Genomic DNA, 22,961 nt, shown 5'->3' with positions numbered 1-22,961 from the left:
TGACGTCATCAACAGGCGCCAAGCCGAGAGGCGGACCGTTTTAACTTTAAAGGGATATCTAGCAGAAAAACATCGCTTTGCCACATATAACAGAAAAAGACTTACATCTGTTCACTTTTACTTTCTGTCAAATTCGCCGTCATAAATTACTAAGGTAAGCTGTTGAAATTGCTGCAAGTACAATTAAAAGCTAGCTAGTTAGCGCACCGTGTCAGTTAACGTTCCCTTCACCAAGCTAGCAAACCGCTACTAGAAATGTTTACCTTTAGCTATAAACAGATAAACGCATCCAATAATTACACAACTCCGGTAATCAAAAACTATTTTTTGAGCAATGAAACTGTAGTGGAACCGATGTGGCGTCCAAATTCCTAGTGTTTTTCCCTGCTCCCGAGCAACCAGCTAGCCAGTTAGCCAGTACCATAACAAAGCCGTGGTGATATGGTTAGATGTGTCAGTCTCCGCGATGTGCTGTCACTAAGAGCTGTGCCTCTGTCTTTGTGCGTGAACGTCTTCAGTGGAAAATCTGGATCTGTGGTCCATCAGGAAACGCTGTAATCCTCTTCGCAGCGCTGCACTGAGTAGTCTCGCCGTGTGAATGGGAAGAGCTGATAATGTCCCAACTTTTTCTGGGAGGAAAAGCGTCCTCCGGTAAAGTAAGTTTCACAGGTTCACGCTTGTGGGTGAAGTGGCTTTGGATAAATGCGGTTCACCCATCATTTTTGAATGGGTTTCCAGGCCGCACAGACAGATCATGGTTATTGCCAGTCTTACTCCATCAACTGAGTCTGACTTTATGCTGGCGTTGTTTCTCTCTTGTTTGGTTTAGTTAAACAGCTGGGTAGAACCATCCTTCGGTGATCTCTTTGGAAGCTCGGGACTGAACAGCCTCCCCTTGGCAAAGGCACCGCTTTCGGGAGGAAACAAGTCCAGAGCACAGCCCTCTGGTGTGGACGTCGGCGGGAAGAAACCCAGGAAGAGAAAGGGAGCGCTCCAGGCCGCCAAGCCTGTGTTCCCTCCCAGGAGGCAAGATTCTCAGGAGCCCCAAGATGAACCCTGGGTGCAGGTGTATGCCCCTCAGTTACAAGTATGTATGATATTGATAATAATAATAATAATAATAATAATGGGCTAGATTTATATAGTGCCTTTCACAAAAACCCAAGGTCACTTAAGATATGTAATGATATGAAATTCCAGAAAATAATACACAACATATGTAATATAGATATTGCGCATATGGCTCATCATCATTGCCACTAATCCTGTCCACAGCCAACAGTATGCCTGTCCTCTCTAATTTAGGCTGAGCTGGCGGTCCACAAAAAGAAAGTTGAGGAAGTTGAGAAATGGTTGAGGGTTCATTTGGACTTGAATCATGCAAACAAGGTGTGTATGATGATGGTTTAACAAATAGAAACAGATGTTTTTCTTTCTGAGAAGAAATACATTTTAATGCAGGGATCTCTATCCACCTCCTGGAGTGTTACGTTTTTGTGAAGATTAACTCTGACCCTGATTTGACCAGTTTTGAATAAGCGCTACGAAGACTCTGAACAGTGCGTTAGGTCTGGCTTGTAATTGCACTCTGCCAGATGGTAGCACACCAGGAGGTGGGTGGGTCTGTTAAAGGAGTTGCCGAAATGTCACCACAGGGTGGTGCTGTCCTACTGCTGACGGGTCCGTCTGGCTGTGGAAAGACTGCCACAGTTCACGTCCTGGCCAGGGATTTGGGTTGCCAGATCCAGGAGTGGTCCAACCCTGTCACCACTTCCGAATACAGGACGGATGATTCCTTCAGACAGACCTTCGATCCAGGTGCTCTGACTCTAGTTCCAGTGAAATGGACCCAGAAGTGTCCATGGGCTTTGCTGAGTACCTTATTTTTCCTCATTTCATTTTGTTTGTGTGTTTATTACATGTTCAGCATGCTTAACCAACTGTTAATTAAATGTCCCAGTCACATTTATGTCTTAGTTTTAAACAAATTCTAATAATTTGGGTCACAAATTACAACTGTCTGTTATCCTCTGTGATCCCCAGGAGCAAAAAACACAAAAAGACAAAAAGAAAAGATTGCTTGTTAAGTTTTGTGTAAACCACTAGAGTATGTAGTTACAGGTTGTTGTTTTCCTTTTTCCAGACTCCAGGTTTAACAGTTTCCACTGGACCTCACAGACAGGAGCCTTCCAGGAGTTCCTGCTCAGAGCGAACAAATACGACCGACTCCCGATGAGAGGAGACGGCCAGGCTCAAGACAGAAAGCTCATCCTTGTAGAGGTGCAGCGCGTGACGTATTTCCAGTGAAATCTTGCACAGCAGCATGGCTTTCATCACGCATAATAGCTTGATAGAGCAACGTCTAATCCATTTGTGTCCCCACAGGATTTTCCAAACCAGTTCTACAGACAGCCGGGATGCTTGCATGACACGCTGAGGTAATGACATTCCGGCATGTGGAATGACGGCGTTGTCCGCACGAGCTGCGTGGACAGGAGTGACAGACGCTGGATTCCCGAGCGTTGCGGAATGAGGCCCAGCGCTTCAGCTTCTCTTCTCTGTGCAGGCGCTTCGCGAGAACGGGCAGGCGGCCACTGGTCTTCGTGGTGTCGGACAGCCTGAGCGGTGACAGCAGTTCCAGACTCCTCTTCCCGAAGGAGGTGCAGGAGGAGCTGGGCATCCGTACCATCAGGTGAATGTGCCACAACTTTGGCAGAAAGACGAAGCTGAGGAAACCCCCTTTAGGGTTTCGGGTGTCGTGTCGCTCGTTGTGAAGCAGCTCTCGCAATTTCAAATGTCCCTGCAATTCAAATCAATCAACAGACATCTCATGTAATTCACAAGGAGTGTGTCTGATGCTATGTGGGATGACAGTGTGGTTAATACAGCTCATCAATGTCTACTTTAAAGGAGTGCTAAAATATTATTATTGGTAATAAGGCAGTAGGAGGATCTAGTATGCATATTCAAATATGCATATTCAGTTATACTAATTAGTTTCTACTGGTTGGTTTTCAATGGGTTTCCTTTATGCTCAGCCTCCTCATCCTTTTGCTTCTTGTCCAGTTTTAACCCCATAGCTCCCACCAGTATGATGAAGGTGCTGAGTCGCATTGCTGCTATCGAAGCTAACAAGGTAAATGCTAACGAGTTCTCCATCGCACGGTGCTTCATGGTATGCCACCTTGTCTGCTTCCTGTGAAATGACACGTTGTTGTCGTGCGGTGGTGGTTGTTTGCTTGCTTGCTTCGTAGAGTGCCGGTCGAGTCTCCGATCCGGAGAAGGCGGTATTGGAGCAGCTGTGTGCCGGAAGCTCGGGAGACATCCGCAGTGCCATCAACAGCCTGCAGTTCTCCTCATTTGCTGGTGTGTGCACGCTCTCGCCTTGGAAATCACACAGGCCCCCACGGCCAGCCCACGGATATAAGCCCCGGGCAATAAAGTCCAAGTGTCGGGTTGCTGATTTAGTGCTCACTGACTAGATATGCAACAATTACTGAGTCGCTTCCTTATGTGGTAATGTCGCTTGTGTGTTGTTGTTGTTGTTGTTTTTCTTCAGAACACTCTCTGGAAAAGGGTGCGTGGGCTTCTAAAAAGGGCAAATCAGCTGCGTCTGCGGCAAGAGTCCCCGCTAGGCCCAAGGGGGGCAATCGTTCTACCAGATCCGCAGAGGTGCTAGACGACAGCCCTGCCATCGGAGGAAAAGACACCTCCCTCTTCCTCTTCAGGGCCCTGGGGAAGATCCTTTATTGCAAACGTCAGTCGTAGCTGTCTCTCTTTTTATTGTCAGTCTTTTTGATGAAGAGGAACGATGATGGTAACATTGTTTTAAGATATAAAAGCTGCTGTAATCTGATTACCTCCTGCCATACATAGTCCCTGCTCCTCCTCAGAACAACTGTTTTTAGGACGTAAAGACGGATTTTAAAGTTGTTGTTGTTGTTTTGTTTTTTTTAAATGCTCAGAACAACTTTGGTGATGATGATTGCAATTTTAGGTGAAGCCTATGAGGGTTGTGAAGTTCCTAAGTTACCATCACATCTTTCAGTTCATCAGAGAGACAGAATGATTGTTGACCCAGAGGTAATAACACACAAACAAACATGTGCGTGCCCTGACTTTTCTTGCCCTGCTAGCTGTAATGCCCCTAATCTTCTCTCTCTCTCTCTCTCTCTCCTCTCTCTCCTCTCTCTCTCTCTCTCTCAGCTTGTTGTAGAGCGGTCTCACATGTCAGGTGAGTTCTTCAGCCTCTACCTGCACCAGAACTACCCGGACTTCTTCTCAGATATGGACGATGTCGCACGCGCCAGCGAGTACCTCTCAGACGCTGACTTCCTGACGGCTGAGTGGAGCGTGAGTTTATATAAGTTCATGCAAGTTTATACGAGTTAATACAACAATGATCCACTCTGGGTTACATGTTGGATCTGATGCCAACAGCCACACCAGGACTGAATATGATGTAAAAACTGTCCCAGTACACTTAATTCTACTATTTATTTGGTCATTAAGAGCTGTTGTAGTGGTGCTATTCTCCTTGTAGTCTAGGCCCACCATGTCAGAGTATGGATCATCCGTGGCCACTAGGGGGCTCATCTACTCAAATTCAGCCCGAGCACAGGCTACCAGCCAATCACACGTAGGCTTCAAGCCCCTTCACAAACCCCACTGGCTGCATATTAACAAGACGGTAAAAAAAAAAAAAAGTTTTTCAGGCTTTAGGCCCATTAAACCATTCATTAATTAAAGGAATAAGTGAGATTCAGTGATTTATGGTCTCTGACTAATGTTTTTGTTTGTTTGTTTTGGCTGCAGTACCGGGAGAACTACCTGGCAGCTCAGTCCCTGTTCATTAGTTTCTGCCTGACACCAGTGAGCCTCATGACGGAGCTCGTGCCCTACCTTGCCCAGCTGAGCAACCCAATGAGGAATCAAGGTCTCACACACACACGCTCACACACACACACACTCACACAGTCAGTTTCTATAAAGCAGATTTTACTGCTATAGCCTCAGATTTGCTACCCAATGTTTCAGTGAGCAAAATGTTTGTTTGTAATCGTGTATGAAACAATATTCAAACTTTTCATTGCAGTAATTGTTTTGGATACTGTGTGGTACAATGCAGAAATGTTCTTCTGACCTATGACTTAAGAAAGAGAAAAACTGCTCTCTCGTTTGAGTTGGTTTTCATGAACATGGACAACACATTCAGACTGAGGATTTGGTGAAACCCTCCTCACAGGATTACTGTAATCCACACGAATTCATAAATGTATCGTGTGAAAATTGTCACCTCCGCCTTACAGCTCAGATAGCCTTCATTCAAGACGTTGGCCACCTCTCTCTTAGACGATTCCCAGGCAGGTAAGTCCAAGTTTAAAGAGTAAGGAGAGAAACATTCACCAAAGCAAGTCCGCCATTTTGCTTTTTCAGCGCTGAATGCTTTAAGCGTGCGCTCGCACGGCCTGAACCGAGCCGAACCTGAAAGTTGTTCGAACTCTTTCAGGTTAAAACTCGAAGCACTTGGCGACAAAGAACCTGGCGGCCTGGACCTGGATGGCGAAAGTGACGACGCGGGAACCCAAACCACCGGGCAGGGAACCCGCACTTTGCCCTCCAGCAGCCAGGAGCCGGGGGCAGATTTCCCCAGCAGCCAACCACAGCCGACCACCGCAGATGCCTTATTGGACGAGGAGGACATTTTAATCGAGGAGTATGACAGTGACTGACCAATCACATGCTGTGGTTTTCCAGACATAATTCACCATCACTGCCTTGAGGTGTTGATGCTCCCTCCATGTTTCTAAAGCACTGGGGTTTATGTTAAGTCTTTTTAGAATGTGAATTAGTAGGAAGTTTCTAATATTTATTTTTTTTTCCAGGCTAAACAGAAGCCTGTTGCGTCACGTTTGTCCCGCTCCTGTGTAACAGTGTACGTATTGTACTTATGTCATAAGGACATAAGTGATTGTTACACTGAAATGGGTGTTTGCATACAACCATTTCCTGTTCACTGTAGTACAGTTCTGACATTGATCTGTTTATTATTTGCCACACCTTGGCCGCAGCACAACTTTACAACAATAAACAATTTTTTTTTGCAATGTACTTGCCCGTTGTTTGTGACTCTAAACATTATTCACTTCACGTATGCTGAGTACTAAAGATCACACCTGTATAGACTGAGCTATACTGCTCGAAGCAGCCATTAGATCCAGCCTGCAGATATTTAAACTTCGCCTGGAAGTGACACACCCGTTGTTAGTGTGTACTCTTGACAGGTCAGTTCCGCGCTTTCGTCCAACCTTTTTGCTCTGCGTTTTTAAAGCGAAGACACACGTCCTGCGTCGACTTCAACCTTAACGCTAATTTACGAACCGACTCGATACTTCGGATCTCAGCAGCGCTTTGCTTCTGGACGTCGTTGTCGTCGTCGTCTTCTTCTTATTATTATTTGCGCTTTTGGAGTCGATGCAAGGAGCCAGAGAACCGGCGACAAAACTCCCCGCTCCCCCGTCGGAAGATGACATGACGGAGGGGGACCTAGGGGACGGCATGAGTTCCCGGCCCATACCGCACCCGGACGGTTGCCACCAGACCAGGACCGGGAAGAAACGCGACCTCCCGGATGTGTTGCCCCAGACGAGGCTCTCAAAAAGGTGCAGTGAGGGGAGCAGTGAGCCTTTCTCCTGGACGTCCTGCAGTGCAGCGTACACGGCTTCCAAACAGGAGTTGGAAACAGGAGCTGGAAACAGAGACGCAGGTAAATCATCTGGGAAATCGGAGCGTTTGCCGTCGTGTTTAGTTTTGGACTTCATGTCAGTTTGGCCAGCTTTTCGTTAGTGTCAAAGGTTTCTTAGGATTAATTGATATTTTTCTCCTGGTACAGTCAGACAAGTTCAAGTGTATTACTACAGATCTACAAAGTGAAATTCCTAGCGGTCAAAGTGAAAGAGAGAAAAGGAAATAATCACTTCTTGGTCCGGTCCTGTTCTAAGCACACCTGTTTGCTTGCCCTGTTGACTTTGGTGTGTTCTGTCAGCACTGACACCTGCGTCATATTTCTGCTCACATGAAGCTTTTCGGATTATTCGAGCCAGCACTGAAACACATTTGGGGTTACAGTCTTAAACATGAGTTAATTTTAAAACTTTTTTCACCTGTGTAGAACCTTCTGCAGTGTCCATTACTTTGGCACACCACTGACCTGGGGTCAGGTCACACCTGTCTGCGATACTACATCAGGGTCAAACACTTGTCCTATAAATAAATGGGAAATGTCTGCAGTGGGAATCAGTTTTATTTGTGTACAGCAGAACAGCTGTTACCATGAGGCAGCTTTACACACGGCAGTTTTTTCTCTCCTAGAAAGCGATGCTGGGGACTCCAGTGAGGTGTTACAGAGGAGACTGCATGAGGTCATGGAGGTAGGACAGCCGAGTCACACTTCACAACCACAGATGTACAGAAAGTGCTTGTACCATGATAAGCGCTTAGATTTGATTTGCTAGGATTCGCTATGCTTAGTCAGCTGATATGTTCAATTGATATTTTAAAATAGAATTTTGTGTGTGCAATAAAAGCCTATTTGAATATAGACAGACAAATGTTACAGGCATATTCAAGAGGCAAATGAACTGCTTAAAAACGCTGGGGCTGGGACCAGTGATGAAATGAAAAGTTCATCAGCGCGGTGGGTTTTCATACGGGGGGAGTCTGATGAGATAGTGAGGATACCGCTTAAATTATGGAATGTTGTATACTGAGCTGTGCTGCCTTGCAGGAAGTTGAACTGTTGCGGACAGAACTGGAGGTCACCCATCGACATCTGGAAGGCAAGCACGAAGCTCTGAGGATCTTGCAAGGCCAAGTAATGCCCATAAATTTCCTCCCTTCAAGCTGATGCTCGTGACCCCACGCAGTTCAGTGTATTGCAGTTACATCACAATGCATTTCCATTCACTACACTTCTGATATAGTAGTGTTTGTAAAATTCTCATTGGATGGCTCATTGGCCATTTGAACGATTTGATTTGATTCAAGTTGACAGGCGTAACGTTATTCTGTCCACCCTGAAGGCTATATTAGACAAAGCGACCAGTCACACCAAGATCTTGCTTCAGAAGAGTGAGGAGCGGACCAAAGCTCTGGAAAAGGTGACGTCTTTATGCCAGGACCTGCTCTGATGAACCAGGAGTGCTGATCTAGGATCAGCACTCGCCTTTTACGCTCTTATAAAATGGATGAATCGCATACTGACGGGCCTGATCGGTGCTATTGATGTGAGATGCTCCACAGACCAGGCAGTCTGCTGATGTGTTTTCAGACTTTGAACCCTCTGCCCTGCAGGAAGTGAATGCTTTGCAGTGGGAGATCACCTTCAACCAGGTGCAGTTTAAGAACATAGAGCATGCCTGGACCCTAAAGTGTGAGAGGTGCGTTAACATTTCCTCCGCGGTGGCTAGCTGCGGCCACTTGCAGAAGCCACTTGCACCCGTGCGTCGTCGTCACTCTCTGCGAAGTCTTGAGGAGTTGTCGCAGTTTTGCAGACTTTACATTTCTTTCTAAATCTATCGACATTGGGCATTATCTGTCTGAATCAGGATGTGCGCAGAGAGTAAGGCCTTGGGTCAAGCCCTCGAAAAGAGACTCCAACAGCTGCATGAGCTACAGATGGAGAACACCTGTAAGTCTAACCGATGTCTATTCCCAAACAATGTGGCTTCGTGTTTTGCACACAGTTTAAAGGAATACACATAAAAGCTAATGTCTCCGTTAATGAGTACAATCTGGTTGGCGGTGGCGAGCATTATGCAAGTGAGATGGTGCAGCTGTCACTCATTAGCAGCTAGTCACTGCTTAGTGGAACCTTCTGGGCAAAGTGTGCATCAACTCCATGGTGTGGTGGACATTTTCTTCCCATGTGTCTGTGTGCAGCACTGAGTCAGCAGTGTCTGGAGCTGCTGGGGTTATTGAGTCCTCAGGAGAGAAGAGACTTCCAGAAGACCCAGCCTCCATGCAGCAAAGGGAGAGAGGGATCTTCACTGGAGGTGCCTTGGAAGAATGGATGGATGGATAGATGGATGGATGGAAACATGAATGAGTTAATAAATGGATAGACAGTGTAATGGATGGATGAATGGAAAATAAATGGATGGATGGGAAGGATGTCAAGATGGAAAGAAGAATAGATAGAAACTTGGACTAATAGATAGAAATAGATAGTTTGATGGATGGAGGTACAGATAGAAAGCTTGAAGGACAGAAGAGTTTCAAGATGAACAAATGGCTGGCCAGGTTGTTTGATAGACAGCCAGACTGACAGGCAGAGAAACATTAAAAAAAAGGAATGGTGCATGTTTTGTGTCCCAGCTGGCTGTGTATGGGGCATGCCAGTGTGTCCCCGGCGCGGGCAATCCGTGTCCCTGTGCCAAGAGCGCTGCAGCAAGCCGCAGACAGGTGCACCAGCTCCAACAAGAGGTACCTTCCACCCACGCCACCGTTGTACCTGTTGCTTTGCCGGGCTTTTCGGTGTGTTTGAGTGTTTGTGTGCGTGTGTACGCACCCCTGGGTTTCCCCTTCAGCTGGAGGAGCAGACGAGAAGGAAGGAGGAGGCGTATGTGATGGTCGACGCGTTCCGCGTCGCCTTTGAGCAGCAGCTGCGGAGGGGCAGCGAGGAGGTGCTACGGATGGCTGCGCGTGACGGACGCTTGCCACGCCAGCGGCTGCCACAGGGAGGTGCAGTGCTCGCCCGCCCGATGCCGAACCTTTCCATTAGTCCAGCCGCTCGGCTTCGCGGTCTTGCCCTGCTAAGACGGCCACAGATGGGGGGAGGCTCATGACGGGCCATTACTGACCGCACGCTGCTCCCTTCGTTGCAGGGAAGCTGGGAGCGGTCAGCGTGGCTCAGAGGCTGAGAAGATTTCTGCCGTCAGCCAGGGAGGGGAAGGTCCAGAGTAACCCCATGGAAACCCTCCACCTGCTGCTCGATCTGGTCTGTCCACATTTCCTGCTTCTGCACTCCATCATGGTTCACCCATCGTAGTTCAGAAACTGGATGATGTTATAAGTATAACTTTTTTAACGATTCAGCAGCTCACCATTAGCTCAGTACTATGACTATCGTTCACCAAAACGACGCAGCCACCCGTAAGGCGTCTGTCGTTCAGCACAGCTCTTTTTCGTGGGTCAATTTCATGACCCGCGCGAAGCAGAAGTGTTTACCCGGCTGTGCGTCTGTTTCAGCTGCATGACAAGGAGGAGGCCCTGGCGCACCAAAGGAAGGTGAGCTACATGCTGGCACGCAGCTCCGAGGACCGGGAGAAGCGCACGCGGGAGCCGAGCCAGAGAGAAGCCCGCGTGCGCCAGCAGCCCAAAGAGGACGGAGCGGACGCCTGCGTCTGCTCGGAGGACGGCACCGCTGGCTGTCTAGCTCTCCCGGCCTCCGACGGGCATGGCTCCGTCACCACGGATATACACCTCAAGGAAGAGAAGCTGTTCGGCCGCGGGGAAGCCAGGTGATGCACGCATGAGGACGAAGGTTGAAGGAGGGGATTGTAGGCACCTGCTTTTTTGGGATAAACCATTGTTAGAACTCTATAGGTGCATAAATTAAGAAGCCATTTTAAAGACGCAGAAAATGTACATCAGAAATCAAAGTTTATTTCTTTGTAACCAGGCTTAAACCAGAAGTGGAATTGTCCTACATGTGGCATGTCTATCCTTTTAGTTAGTGTAAGCTGGCCTGTTGCAGTATATTTCAGACACTGCATATTCAAAGCAAGTTTGCTTTGTACATTTAAATTTCGTTGGTCTGTTTATATTTTAATATTGACTTAATGATATTTAGGCCTAAAATCGTTTGAATAAAGGTACATTTTTGCACCACATATCACCCATTGATCGTTATGTATACATTTACATTTGTATTTATAGCACTTGGCAGACGCTGTTATCCAGAGCGACTTACTAAAGTGCTTTGTCATTTACATTGAATGTATCTTAACCGGCATCTTGGGTTACAGATCAAGATACCATTGAACTAGAATATAAGGATCAATGCTGATGCCTTTGTATTCTGTTTTATGTAATGCACACACAGAATATATATATATATATATATATATATATATATATATATATATATATATATATATATATATATATATATATATATATATATAGCTTTTAAAAGAGTTTAGTAAAAAAAAGTTAGAATGAACTTCACATCCCAACGTGCAACCTAACGGAAGTCCTTCCTTAAATGTTGTCCGTGCGGAAAAGAAATGTGTAAAGAACGCGAAACTCCGCTGGAAGCAGAGCTGGTCCTTATCAAAGCACATGGGCGTAAATAAGCGCAGTTTGCGCCTTTATTTGATCTGTGCCGTGATTCTGATTGCAACCTTTATATCTGTCGCCTCTTATCTTAGATACGAGTCGTCGTCGTCAAGCGCCACAGGTTGGTTTGTTTTTTTAAGCTGAGCTGCCTATGCTAACTGTGTATATAACTAGGTCAGCTAATTCACAGGGACAGACACACTTTTTTTTTGTTTTATAAGTTTAGCTAGCTTGGTTATTTTTGGCATGTTGAGAGACTGACAGACTCCAATGAATTATGTTTCTCCAATGTTTTATCGCTGCGATGCTACATCTGTAGGCTCTATGAGGGACCAAACGTTGGACTACTTCCTCAGGAAAGGTGCAATTCACGACAGGGATGCTGCAGATATTAACTGGTATCATGCGGCGAACAGCAGGGACAAAATCAACGAAGCGATTAAAGGTGAGGAACAACCGTTCAGATTGAGAATGACTTTATATTTACCCGATTTATTCCTTTGTCGAGAGGTGGGTTGTAGAACTATGAGCTCTAGTACGATTTTCCTTGCATATAACAGACATGCAGAGACTTAAGATGTTGGTAAATTCACTGTTGATTGTGAAAAGGAATTTTGGTCCAGGCAGGCAGGTTAGGTTCAGAGTTATTTACTGATGGTCATGCTCAGAACTTCACTAATTCAATTTTAACCAGCTTGGAACTGCTACAGTCCTCTCCAAACACTTTTGACTTTTGACAGCACCCCAATATCATTTAGTGTGGACCATAATGCTTTGGCAGCGAATGTGCTGCACTTTGCGGTCTTCTGGAGCTGCTATTCATTCGGTCTCAGTTTTGATGGTTCTTGCCTCATTTGTACACAAGGTCCTGCTCAGATGATAGAAGCCGATGTTCTTCTCAGGGGTCGTGACCCGGAGGAACCCATTATGGCACACCCTCCTCACACAGACAGTGACATCATGCTGAAGGAGTGGTTAAGAGTAGTGGAGGACTCACACAAGGGAATCAAACTGGACTTCAAAAGGTTGGTCAGTGCGACTGCATCAGTGATGTGCACGTTTCATTGTTTCAGATTGGGTATTTGGCACAGTATTCTGTGTTGAAAGGACTGGAGACTTATTAAGTCCCGCAGACTGGCCCATACAGAGTAGTGTTTTCCCTGTACTAATACACCTGACCATAAGGAGGGAACTGAATCAGATTTGCCACAGTGGCAGAAACACTTGAGTGAACAGTGAAGGGCACGTCCAGGTTCACTAAGCAGTGGACTAAATAATTGCTTTATGTTAACTGAGTGCATAATCCGATTGAGTCCCCTTAGACTGCTTACAATTTGGGATGCAGTCCAGAAACAGTTCATCCCTCTGTCATTTTCCTCACGTACTTGAGAAAGTCCAGAAACGGAATCAGAACCTTATAAATGTACGAGGAGCTTCTCTTGGTTACAGTGTCATACAATTGAAGCAAATTCATGAGCTAGCTTCCTTCTAGGACTGTGACATGGATAACGTTATAGCCTCTGTAAACATTTATACAGCAAACATTAAAGCCTCTGTAAACATTTAAGTCTATGAGAAAATGACAGGAAATCTGACCGATGAAATGAATTTTTTTCACTGCAGAGTTGGGCCAATAGCAGCCTGGTCCTTCTCGGCATTCTGAAGAATGGTCTACAGCTTTATTAGTAAAACATCACTGTGCGTGTGCATGCTGTACAGTGGCCAACTCATTTCAAATGCCGACAACATGTGCGACAGACATTGTGGCATACCTAATTTAAAAAACCTTTTTCAAGGCTACCCTTCAGTGCAGATCTCACAATAGTTCATCAAGGTTGGCCAACTCCATCTTTAATTCTTAGCCAGAAAGGGAAAAAGCTGTGTCATTTCTGTAGGATGAACTGAGAGAGGTTGTGCGTAAATGTGAGGGGGAAGGGCATTGGTTGGTTAATGCAGAATGGGTACTTTGTGCACTGTACACCACCTCATTTACGAGAGTTAATGGATGCGGCAGCATTTCAATGCTCTGCACTGCTGCGGTGTAGACGTCCTTGAGCTCAAGTGGTTGGGACACATTGTGGGACGGCTGAACGTGGGACCGGGTTTCACCAGTGACCCTTTGTTCTGCACAGTCTGGCGGCAGTGGCCCCATCCATGGTTCTACTGGAGGAGGCTCGTGCTCAGCTTAAAGGGCCCGTGTGGATCAACGCGGATGTTCTTCCGGGGCCTGGGGGTAGGGCCACACCTTTGGATGCCCAGACCTTCCTACAGGCAGTGGCTCAGGTAGCACAGGAGGATGTGCTGTCCTTGGGCTGGACCACTGGTTGGTCCCAGGATACAGACAACCCAGGTAACGTGTCTTTGAACTGTGTAACTTTGCGGATGCACAAGATTAATTTATTTAATGTCTGATGAGCCAGAACATTGCAAGGTTGGACCTTTCCACCACCTTGACACATATGATCTGATCTTGATTAAGTTTTCTTTATTAAGATTACTGTAAGATTACTTACAGTGCTCTGGAAGTGCTCTGGGAGTTGGCTTTGACTGCCCTTGGATCTCAGTTATACTGTGGGTTTCTAGGTTACAACTGGGAGATGGTTCAGCAGATGGAGACGGTGTGCAGGCCTCTGGAGCGGCCGGTGACGTTCCCAGTGCGAGCAGCTCTCCTGCCCCAGTCCTTCCCCCAATTCCAGTGGCTCTTGCAACAGTCCGACAGGTGGGACTCTGTTTTGGGCTGGCCGGTCCCGTTCGTGTATTACTGTTGGGTGCCCTGGACGGTGATGAGGCTTGGGTGTGTGCGCTGAGGCCCGTTTGTATCTTGAGTGGCTGTAAGCGGCAGACCCCCGACGGGCAGGTTGATTGGTTTTGTGTTGCGCAACAAAAGCAGCTCATTAAAATGCCTTTGAAGTGCTAGCGGTATAATTCAGGGCCTGGCCCTTCTTGTTTGAGGAGGGAACAGACGCGCTCCATTAAGCCGAAAGATGCGCTGAGTGCAGAGGAGGCGTCAGGCTGCTATCAACCCACCCCCCTTCTCCCGCCTCCCCCGAGACCCAGGGCACTCCAGCAGCCCGCCCTCCCTGAGTCGTGCTGTAGCAGTGAGCGCATAATTTAACACTCGCAGCATGGCCAATCGGAGAGCAGCATGTCGCACCCGTCCTGTGAATCGCCGTGGAGGAGTGCAGCGTTTGACGCATTTGACACGCTCGTGTTTTTGTTGTGAAATGATGATGCGCTCATCACACACACGCGCACTCTACAGCACATGCAGTCAAACATGCAAGCATGAATCCTCTGGATGTGGAAAACGGTGCAGTCTCTCTCCAGGGCAGGTATGCAGTTTAGAAACTGCAGTAAGCCGCTGTCACAACCTCCTGGACAGAAGAGTTAGAATGTTGGAATTATGGAATGTTAGTAGCGTTTTATTTGTAATGCCCAAAACCATTAAATGCTTAGAGCTATTAAAGGATCAAATAACCAAATTTTTAAAAATGTAATCAATGTAAAAATACTATAGAGAATTGATAATGGTTCCGGTAATACAGAAATCAAAACAAATAAATGAAAATGCCTAGAAATTGAGACATCTGAACATGTATTTGAATCAGTAATAACATTTTAGGGACATTTATTATTGCAAAGTGCTGTCATGCATGCAAAGCGTAGTGTCCGGTAATGTGGCGTGTTTGTGTTGCTGATTCTATTGTGCACTTCCTCTCTCCTTGTGGAATACTGATCTTCAGTGTGCTTATATTCGGTCCACTCTCTCCGCCTGTCTCTCAGGTACACTCTGACCATATGGACAGGCCAGGATGACGTGCTAAATGTGGAGGATCTCTTACCCTACAGGCAGCACTTCCACAAGTCCAGGATTTACTATGATCTACTGGATTCCCAGCTTTCCAAGTTTAAAACACTACCAGGGTACATGTGATTGAGGCTTAAGAAGAACGGGAGTTCTGAACGGACGGCCCGCTGTTCTTTTGGGTACAGAGAGTGACGTGTTGGAGGCAGTGCTGAAACAACACACAAAACTGGTTTAATGACCAGACACATGACTGCAGTTCAGTGGCTAATTGTAAAGCACATTTGAGAGTCACAGTGAAATTCAGTTTTTATACAATTAGAGTGTGCATAACAATTAGAAACCACAAAATATGTGGTTTGCACTACTGGAAGGTTTGTAATGATTATGCATCTTGCCTAAGCTCACTATTTTGTACTATGCATTGACAGTAGATTGACATGAGGGTTGTTGTTTTTTTTTTAACCATGACAATTTTGTTGTAGAATTTTTTTATTTCAATGCAGGCACAAATCTACAACATGTAACTGAGCTGTAAGGTGCAATAAAACGTTTGTTACAGAATATCAGTGCTTTTGATTTTGAAATTGTTTCAAATGTAATTAAGTGTCAAGAAACTTGGTTTCTTGTTTTCTGTTCTCAAGACACTTAAAAATGAACGTTTATCTTGAATCGTGCATTTTAAACAGCCAGTGCATTTTCACACCCAAATAAGCAGAATGAACACAATGTTTGACTACTATGAATCACAATCATGCATTCATCACTTCGGGATGGTTTGCGCCCACCTGTAGCTGTCATACTGCCCAAAACGTGCACAAGCATTTACTGTCCAAAGATCTCCTCAAAGTTAACCAGGTGCTTGATCTGCTCCGTCTGCATGGAATGCCTTCTCAGTAGAGTCTTCTTGGCCTTCGGGTCTCTGGGAAAGCTTGGGGCACAGGGGACAAAATGTCTCGGGCCAGATGCAATGGATACGTTCCCAGGCACAGCGCAAGGGGCGGGCCCAGGCTTGGTTCCACCGGTGGGTCTATTGGAGGTGCTGGCTTTGATATCAGGGATGGGCGGGTGGGGGTTTAGCGGCGGCAGATAGCCTGGCCGCGTCTGAGCTATATGGTCCAGCAGGAGAGCTGTGGAACCCCGACGCTCTGCCAACGCTGGACTCCTCCGCTGGACGATGCTCTCCAGGGACTCCCTTGAACCAGACAGGGTGGAGGATCGGCTGGAGATCAACTTGCGCTTCTCCGTCACCCCTGCGCCACCCTCCGCCCCTGCCCTGGCCTTGCCGGAGTCGTCCGAGTGCTGGCTCCCAAACTGGGGAAGCTGGGAGTCTGAGCTGTAATGGTCCATGCCAATGTTGCGGCGATGGACCACGTTGCGCAGACTGGACACGACTAGGTTGGGCGGGCAGTATGGGTCTTCGCCCACAGGGACGGGCTCTGTGACCGAGGCAGCTTTGAGGAGGTTCTGGTGTGAGGTGGAGTGTGGCAGCAAAATGCCATCGTAGGACATTTTGCGGTTCAGCCATTTCGCTTCCTTCGCTTGCTCGTTCTCAGCTGCAGCCGCTTGGTCCAAGGCACGGAGCAGACCAGTGGCATCTTTGGCATCAATGCTTTGATGCCGAGTGACCAAAGGCACTTTTTGAGGCAAGGGCTGGTGGCAGTTGAAGCCAAAGGAGAGCTCCTCTTCTGGGGTGATATCCAGGAGCTCCTCGGTCAGTGAGGAGGCCTTGCTCTGCTGGAGCAACAGGGACGGAGGGATCTTTAGCCACGGCTCCGAGTGGAGCCTCTGTAAGTGCAGAAGCTTGGCCACACCCACTGCTCGCATTGTGCTTGGATCCTGCATGGGCGACGCCTGCTTCGGACAAACGCTTGTCACCATGTCTGAGGTGTGACCCTTTCCCTGGTTTTCCCTCAGGTTTACAAGAGCAGTCTCTGACTGGCTTGACTGTGGAGAGACATGAGGAGCGCAGAGCTGAATTTCGGAGGGTGACATGCAGGCAGTGGGAGCACAGTGCAAATGGTCCTCCGAGTCTGGCGAAGGAGGGATATTTAGGTACCGTTTGGTCATTTGCCTCCCAGAAAGGAGTTTGTCTGTGGTGATGATGATGACCTCCTTGCCTTTGGCCTTGCAGGCATCCAGTAACACTCGCAAAGCTTTCTTGTCCCCAGCATTGACGGCGTACACCAGTGCAGAGGAACCGGAGTGGTCCTCTAAACTTGGATCTGCTCCGCTGGACAGCAGCTGGGACAGAACCTCCTCCCCAGCCCGTTCCACACAGGCATGCATCAGTGCTGTCTTGCCAGATTTATCCTGGATATTCGGGTCTGCGCCATTCTCCAGGAGATACCTGCGGAATGCATGGAGCAATTACCCCTTGCTCAAGCGAGACACCAAACCTTAGAGCAGAGATCTTCAGTTGTGGACCTTTTATCCAAACTGCAGTCCTAGATTTTGTATTCACTGGTAGTTACTTTATGCCTTTATTAATTGAAATCATAGCTCTTAAGGACCAGGTATCCCTTTTTCACCCCCACCCCCCTTTACCCAGGAGCGAGGTGTAATGACAAAGTGACCAATCGATTACATCAACTGTTCAAATAAATACCAGGGATTTCAAAGTTTCAAGGTCCTGAGTTGAGAACATTTGTTTCAGTGACTACTGAAACTTTCAGTGTGTAGTCCTGAAAGACCCTTTATGAACTAAACCAGCAGGAAAGCTATGAAAGGCTTGCTCTGGGACTTAAGTTGGTATGGTGGAGCATTAAAATCTGAGTCACTGCAAAAGGCAGTTAAGGACTGCATCACATCTTAAGTTAGCAATGCTGCAATGCTGCACAACAAAATTGACACGTACCGAAACTATCATCCCTGTTAGACAATAAACAGTGGCTGAGGCAGGCAGGCTGACAGTCTCTGAGAATAACAATGCAACAGTTGTCCATTCAAAGATTTGAGCATGATGTACCTGACCATCTTGGGTTTTGGCACACTCTGAGTGTCATTGTGGTGAGTCTTGCAGGCTACCATCAGTGGCGTCTCTCCACGCTCGTTACTTTCATTAATGTAAGCCCCGCCCTCCAGCAGCAATCGGGTCAGTCGCAAGCGGCAGAGGTAAACGGCCTTTAGGAGGGAGTTGCCATCGGTCCGCACCTCCGTAGAGTCCTCCATGAGTGCCTTTTTAGAAAGGCAGAATTATATGTGGCTTAAGGGATTGTGGGTAATTGAAGGGCATCTAAGCTTAGGTCAGCTGTCTGTGGGGCATAAAGAGTTGAGTTCAGGAATTTACACAGTTGAGTTCACCAATGCAAAAAAATGTAATAACATGATGGTTAGTAGGGTTCAGATGCCATTATGGTAATGAGTCATGCAAATTTGCTTCTTTCTTGTTGGCTCCATTAGCATTCTGGGTGGGTGTATTCCTTAAATCAGTATGCTAACAGTTTGTTCACATCTTGCCCCTCATGGACAGACACGGAATAATGGGAAGACACTGGTTGTAATGACTGTTGGGGGAAGATCAGAATGGTACTTGACAGGAAAGACCCGAGAGACCTGCCTCGGTTATCCAAACCCATGACATAACCCTCTTGATTAGATTCTGTCACTGTACGGTGTTTTTTTCCCCTCTTTTTCTTCTAAGCTGGAATTGTCCTCTCATTTGTGTGCAGTTTTTTGACTGTGCCAGAGGTAAAAAAAAAAAAAAGTCATGCTGAGTTTCTGAAAATCTTACTTTTACATGTATGCCATTTGGCAGGCACTCTTCTCCAGGGCTACTTTATCAGTCTGAAAGTACATCCCTAGTAATTGAACACATGACCTTGGTGTTTCTAGCATCATGCTCTATCTATCTTAATGTGTGAGCTACAGAAGCCTGAAAAACTCTTTTAGCCTGCTGAATGATGGCATTCCTCTGTAGATTCAACTGGGTGTGTAGCCTTGTCTCCTCATTTGTACAGAAGTCCAGAATCTGTTTTGCACATTCTAGCTGCAAAAAATGAGTATGTGACTTTGAGGGAGGAGGGGGCACAAAGAACTATAGCCTAACGTGCAGATAGCCAGATAAATTGGTGCCCCTTTAACAGGCACTAAACTGTTCAGTGAATTGCTGGAGTTCTTTAAAATAACTTTTTTTTTTCTTATTTATTTCATTATTTATATGCAATAGCAAAGATTTCTAAACGGGAACAGTGTGAGCTGATGTTATTTTGGCCAGTCCTTGAGGAGAGATGTTTAAATATGCAGTGATTTCTGGATTTCACTATATATATATATATATATATATATATATATATATATATATATATATATATATATATATATATATATATTTATTTTAAAAGGCTTTTAAAATAATTTTCATCGTGTATTCTTGCATGCCCAGCTAAATATAGCACATAGCTAATATAATTGGTAAATGTATAATATTGTTTCCTTAATATATTCATGCTATTAGTGTGAATAGAAGGAATAACACACACACACACACACACACACACAAAAGAAAAAGCACATTGAATGTAAGGCTTTGTGAGGAACATTAATTAGCGACTGTTTGCAACTCCATTGTTTTATTCAATTTGATCTTCCTATTCCAGCAGGTTTTTCAGATAAAAATGTGTAGGTAGGTAATGGGGCCCGCACGCGGCCTCTTGATTGATGGAGTACACGCGCTCTACCGGCAGGACGTCTAGGATCAGGCTAATAATGCCCCCCCACCCCACCCCAACCCGCACCGCACCCCCCCCCCACCCCCGGGCTGGCATTTATAGCCACGGCGCGCTTTTCTCCGAGCCTTCAATCGGCCCCCGAACAGAGAGAATGCTTAATGGGCTTTCGCTCGCGCTCAGTCTCGCGCCCTCGCTCTCCCTGGCTCGCGCCGGAGCGGGTGGAACAGCTCGCATTAACACGCAGATCTTGCAGGGCTTGCGATTGTTTGCGAGAACGCGCTCAATTGGAACACCAAACAGGCCACTCGACTCACCTGCGCGGAGTGGTGATTCATGCCACATATCGCAATACGCTTAATTATATTCGCTGTTTTCCCCTGCTCGGTCTCATCACCTGCTAGGGCGAGTGCCCTCTCGCACATTATCCGATGTGCCTAATTATTTTAGATTTATTTATCAGGATGATTAAAGCTTCATAAATTAAAAGCATCCATTTTGATCTTTAAGTTTGAAATGACATAAGCTATAATGAAGCACGGTTTTTTTTTTAAATTTATAAATAACAGAAGGAGACACTGAAATTAGTTTAGACGAAGGGAAGATATAGCCTAAATATTTCCTTGCATACGTATAAAATAAGTTTCCACCACTTGAAAGTTTTTGTGGTTACCGCAGCAACCGTGACAACAGAAAATACTGCATCTGTGTTGTATGGTGCAGTCTATAGTTTGCAGATCACGTAACAGGCGTTTAAGGGTGATCTGAAGGCAAGGTCAACAACTTGAATCAACACTTCAGCCGCTAGACACACACATGCCCGAATCAAAGGCGACAAGAAAACGCTCTGCATTCAAAGCTCAGAACGGTATATCTGATTATTATTAAACTGCATACATCTAAACTTCAATTTTCACAACTGGAAATGCAAACTTCAACACTATCTTTTTAAAGCAATAATAATAAAAAATGTTCGACGCTCCTAAATGCAGTTTTAAACATCCAAAAGCCAAGACATAAAAGACATAAAGGAAGTGTGCAAGAAAACAGACGTTAAACGCAGCTCGTTTGGAGCACTGATGCTCACCTCTCGCGCTCTGCAGACCTCGGTCCCTCTCGGTTTTGGTTCAAGTTTCTCACTCCAAAAAAAAAAAAAAAAGGCCGCGTGTTACCCGACGCGCCAGATCAGAAGATCTGAAGAGTCAACAAGTGCACACTATAAATGAGAGCGAGCGTGAGTGTGTGTGTGTGTGTGTGCGCGCATGAACGAGGGACGAGCACGAGACGGAACAGGTGCGCGAGCTCTCAGGTCTCGATACAGTCGGCCCCTTAAAGTCGAGTGGGTGCGAGACACGCGGGGAGGAGGGAGAGGCTGGCTTAACACGGCCGTGCTGCCTTCGCACATCGCGCGCGTATGCGCAATCGGGCCATTATTCGACCCTTTGTGAACGAGGTTACTGAGCTCGTGGATGGAGTGTGCAAGCATTCTGCCCCCGCAGCTCCGTGACTGTGACGTCATGGCGTCCCTGAACCGTGACGTAGGTCCGCCCGCGCGCCTCCTTCCTTTCTCCTACAATGACGCGGGGCGGCAGAGGTGTAGGGGTCGTCTTGAGTGAAGCAGGTGGTCAGGACCAAGAAACAAGGGCAGATTTAATGTGCTCAAAAGAATGAATGCTTTTTTTTTATTTTTTAAAAAGAAAACAAAAAAAAGTGAAAAGTATTTATTTTTTTCATCATTTAAAGCCCCAGTACAGAACTAGTGGAACAGAGTAGCAAACTCCCAGCAGACCAGTTTTGGTTTTTTGCCACCCAGAGGGGGATTGCAACCTCGATTGGTTCTCAGCTCCTCTCAAAGCTTCTGGGGATGTTTTCACGGTCACTTTTACCTTTCACTTGTTCACTGCTGGTCTGTAATCTGTTTTGTGATGACATGCACTTTCAAGAGGCACCACGCAAGCAAAATCCAATGTTTGTTCGTTGGTTTTGAAACACAATGCATCCATTTCTCCACCCTGTAGGTTTACAATGCCCTGCAATTATGCATATCAAGATTAAACAGCAAGATCTCAATGCTATAAGGCTACAATGGGTAATACTGTCTAAAACAGGTAATAGCCCCAGGAAAATTGCACATCCAGTTCTCAACGAGCACATTCATGGCTACCTAGACATTCCTACAGTTTTCCTAGACTTTCCACTCTCTACTGCTTTCCTTATACTTCATAAGAAAATTGGATGCTGAAGAAAGTCACTGAAAGAATACTGAGTGGATGTCACTACACACAAGCCTGTTGGTGAACTAGAAGTGTTCAATTTGACCCAAGGCGGTGCTCCATGTAGCCACGTTAACTCCCAGCAGCAAAATGGCAAGTTAAAAAAGAGGAAGACGGCTATTTAGGATCGAACGGTTGCATATGCAATTAGGTGCAAGAGTCACTTCAGGAACACCGAAGAGGCAGGCTGCTGGCCTGTCAATCAAACTAATGTCCCACTTAGTACAAGGCAATGTAGCCTCCTGGCAGGCCTGAAACCAATCAGCCTCAAAAGGGCAGACCTGACTACAGGGATGTTTAAAAAAAAAAAAAAAGAGGGCTGTGTTAGTGCAGGCAAGTTGGGAAAGGTGGCAGGGTGTGGAGGGAGCAGGCGTGATGCTCGGCAATATTGTCATCCAACCTGAAAACCACACAAGAACCTTTTTGGCAGTAATTAGTTCTCCAAGACACAAGATAAAAATGCAAATTCATGAGCGGAGTAAAGTGGGAGAGTCAAATTTGAGCTGGGCTACACAGCCACTTCTGTCTCTCAATCACTCACACACACACACACACACACACACACACACACACACACACACACACACACACTCCGTTATGTGCAAAATAATAGCAGTGTGTTTAAAACAACTGAGAAAAAGCTCAATCCTCATAATAGCATTTATTTCCATATACACAAAGGCACTGGGAGCACTGCACATTCAATTCTAAATGAAAACATGAACGAAATAATTTTTAAACTGAAAATAAAGAAAAAGAATAATGGGCTGTTAAAAGAAAATAGCAGCATCTTCATTTTCATTTACAAACTTAAATATTTACAGTATAAACAAAGTTACAGATTTAGTTTTTCTTTTGATCACTGAACTAATATTT

The 22,961-nt window shown here is 46.1% G+C and overlaps 3 protein-coding genes across 5 annotated transcripts; 2 read left to right on the top strand and 1 right to left on the bottom strand.

The window, feature by feature from the left end:
* Positions 1–61: 61 nt before the first annotated feature.
* rad17 (RAD17 checkpoint clamp loader component) lies at positions 62–6,111 on the top strand. Of its 3 annotated transcripts, XR_003411295.2 has the most exons (18): positions 62–154; positions 519–656; positions 830–1,087; positions 1,306–1,389; positions 1,656–1,818; positions 2,144–2,280; positions 2,386–2,438; positions 2,567–2,692; positions 3,067–3,136; positions 3,255–3,366; positions 3,560–3,757; positions 3,998–4,083; positions 4,207–4,353; positions 4,544–4,690; positions 4,816–4,936; positions 5,310–5,367; positions 5,510–5,783; positions 5,886–6,111. XR_003411295.2 is itself a non-coding variant. In XM_027019867.2 (17 exons), the coding sequence occupies exons 2-17, from the start codon at positions 615–617 to the stop codon at positions 5,730–5,732; spliced, it is 2,025 nt and encodes a 674-aa protein (XP_026875668.2). In that variant the 5' UTR covers positions 62–154; positions 519–614; the 3' UTR covers positions 5,733–6,111. The 3 variants fall into 3 exon arrangements, 2 of the variants coding, with proteins under 2 accessions (XP_026875668.2, XP_026875669.2); XM_027019867.2 differs by having other exon boundaries at positions 5,510–6,111; XM_027019868.2 differs by lacking the exons at positions 5,310–5,367; positions 5,886–6,111 and having other exon boundaries at positions 5,510–5,596.
* A 1-nt stretch (position 6,112) lies between these two features.
* Positions 6,113–15,711, top strand: ccdc125 (coiled-coil domain containing 125). The gene is made up of 17 exons (XM_027019873.2): positions 6,113–6,766; positions 7,372–7,430; positions 7,787–7,873; positions 8,082–8,159; positions 8,353–8,438; positions 8,607–8,689; positions 8,941–9,053; positions 9,376–9,483; positions 9,588–9,741; positions 9,885–9,997; positions 10,249–10,520; positions 11,433–11,461; positions 11,660–11,785; positions 12,206–12,365; positions 13,473–13,690; positions 13,924–14,059; positions 15,124–15,711. Exons 1-17 carry the CDS (start codon positions 6,475–6,477, stop codon positions 15,272–15,274), a joined length of 2,265 nt encoding a protein of 754 aa, XP_026875674.2. The 5' UTR covers positions 6,113–6,474; the 3' UTR covers positions 15,275–15,711.
* A 105-nt stretch (positions 15,712–15,816) lies between these two features.
* Positions 15,817–21,063, bottom strand: ankrd34bb (ankyrin repeat domain 34Bb). The gene is made up of 3 exons (XM_027019869.2): positions 20,900–21,063; positions 18,114–18,322; positions 15,817–17,495 (listed from the first exon to the last, which is right to left on the bottom strand). The coding sequence occupies exons 2-3, from the start codon at positions 18,314–18,316 to the stop codon at positions 15,971–15,973; spliced, it is 1,728 nt and encodes a 575-aa protein (XP_026875670.2). The 5' UTR covers positions 18,317–18,322; positions 20,900–21,063; the 3' UTR covers positions 15,817–15,970.
* Between the last annotated feature and the right edge of the window lie 1,898 nt (positions 21,064–22,961).

This window comes from Electrophorus electricus, chromosome 5 (assembly GCF_013358815.1).
Source record: "Electrophorus electricus isolate fEleEle1 chromosome 5, fEleEle1.pri, whole genome shotgun sequence".
In the NCBI taxonomy this organism is placed as follows: Eukaryota; Metazoa; Chordata; class Actinopteri; order Gymnotiformes; family Gymnotidae; genus Electrophorus; species Electrophorus electricus.
Note: the sequence above shows the minus strand (reverse complement) of the source record. Positions and strands in the feature narration are given on the sequence as shown.

What these genes read in the sequence shown, in the direction of transcription:
- rad17 (XM_027019867.2), top strand. Translation starts at nt 615, where the DNA reads ATGTCCCAACTTTTTCTGGGAGGAAAAGCGTCCTCCGGTAAA. An exon ending in CTGGGCATCCGTACCATCAG is followed by an intron (nt 2,693 to 3,066) that starts GTGAATGTGCCA and finishes CTTCTTGTCCAG; the next exon opens with TTTTAACCCCATAGCTCCCA. An exon ending in GGCTGCATATTAACAAGACG is followed by an intron (nt 4,691 to 4,815) that starts GTAAAAAAAAAA and finishes TTTTGGCTGCAG; the next exon opens with TACCGGGAGAACTACCTGGC.
- ccdc125 (XM_027019873.2), top strand. Translation starts at nt 6,475, where the DNA reads ATGCAAGGAGCCAGAGAACCGGCGACAAAACTCCCCGCTCCCCCGTCG. An exon ending in AATCAACGAAGCGATTAAAG is followed by an intron (nt 11,786 to 12,205) that starts GTGAGGAACAAC and finishes TTTGTACACAAG; the next exon opens with GTCCTGCTCAGATGATAGAA. An exon ending in CTCTTGCAACAGTCCGACAG is followed by an intron (nt 14,060 to 15,123) that starts GTGGGACTCTGT and finishes CCTGTCTCTCAG; the next exon opens with GTACACTCTGACCATATGGA.
- ankrd34bb (XM_027019869.2), bottom strand. Translation starts at nt 18,316, where the DNA reads ATGGAGGACTCTACGGAGGTGCGGACCGATGGCAACTCCCTCCTAAAG. An exon ending in CCAAAACCCAAGATGGTCAG is followed by an intron (nt 17,496 to 18,113) that starts GTACATCATGCT and finishes TGCATTCCGCAG; the next exon opens with GTATCTCCTGGAGAATGGCG.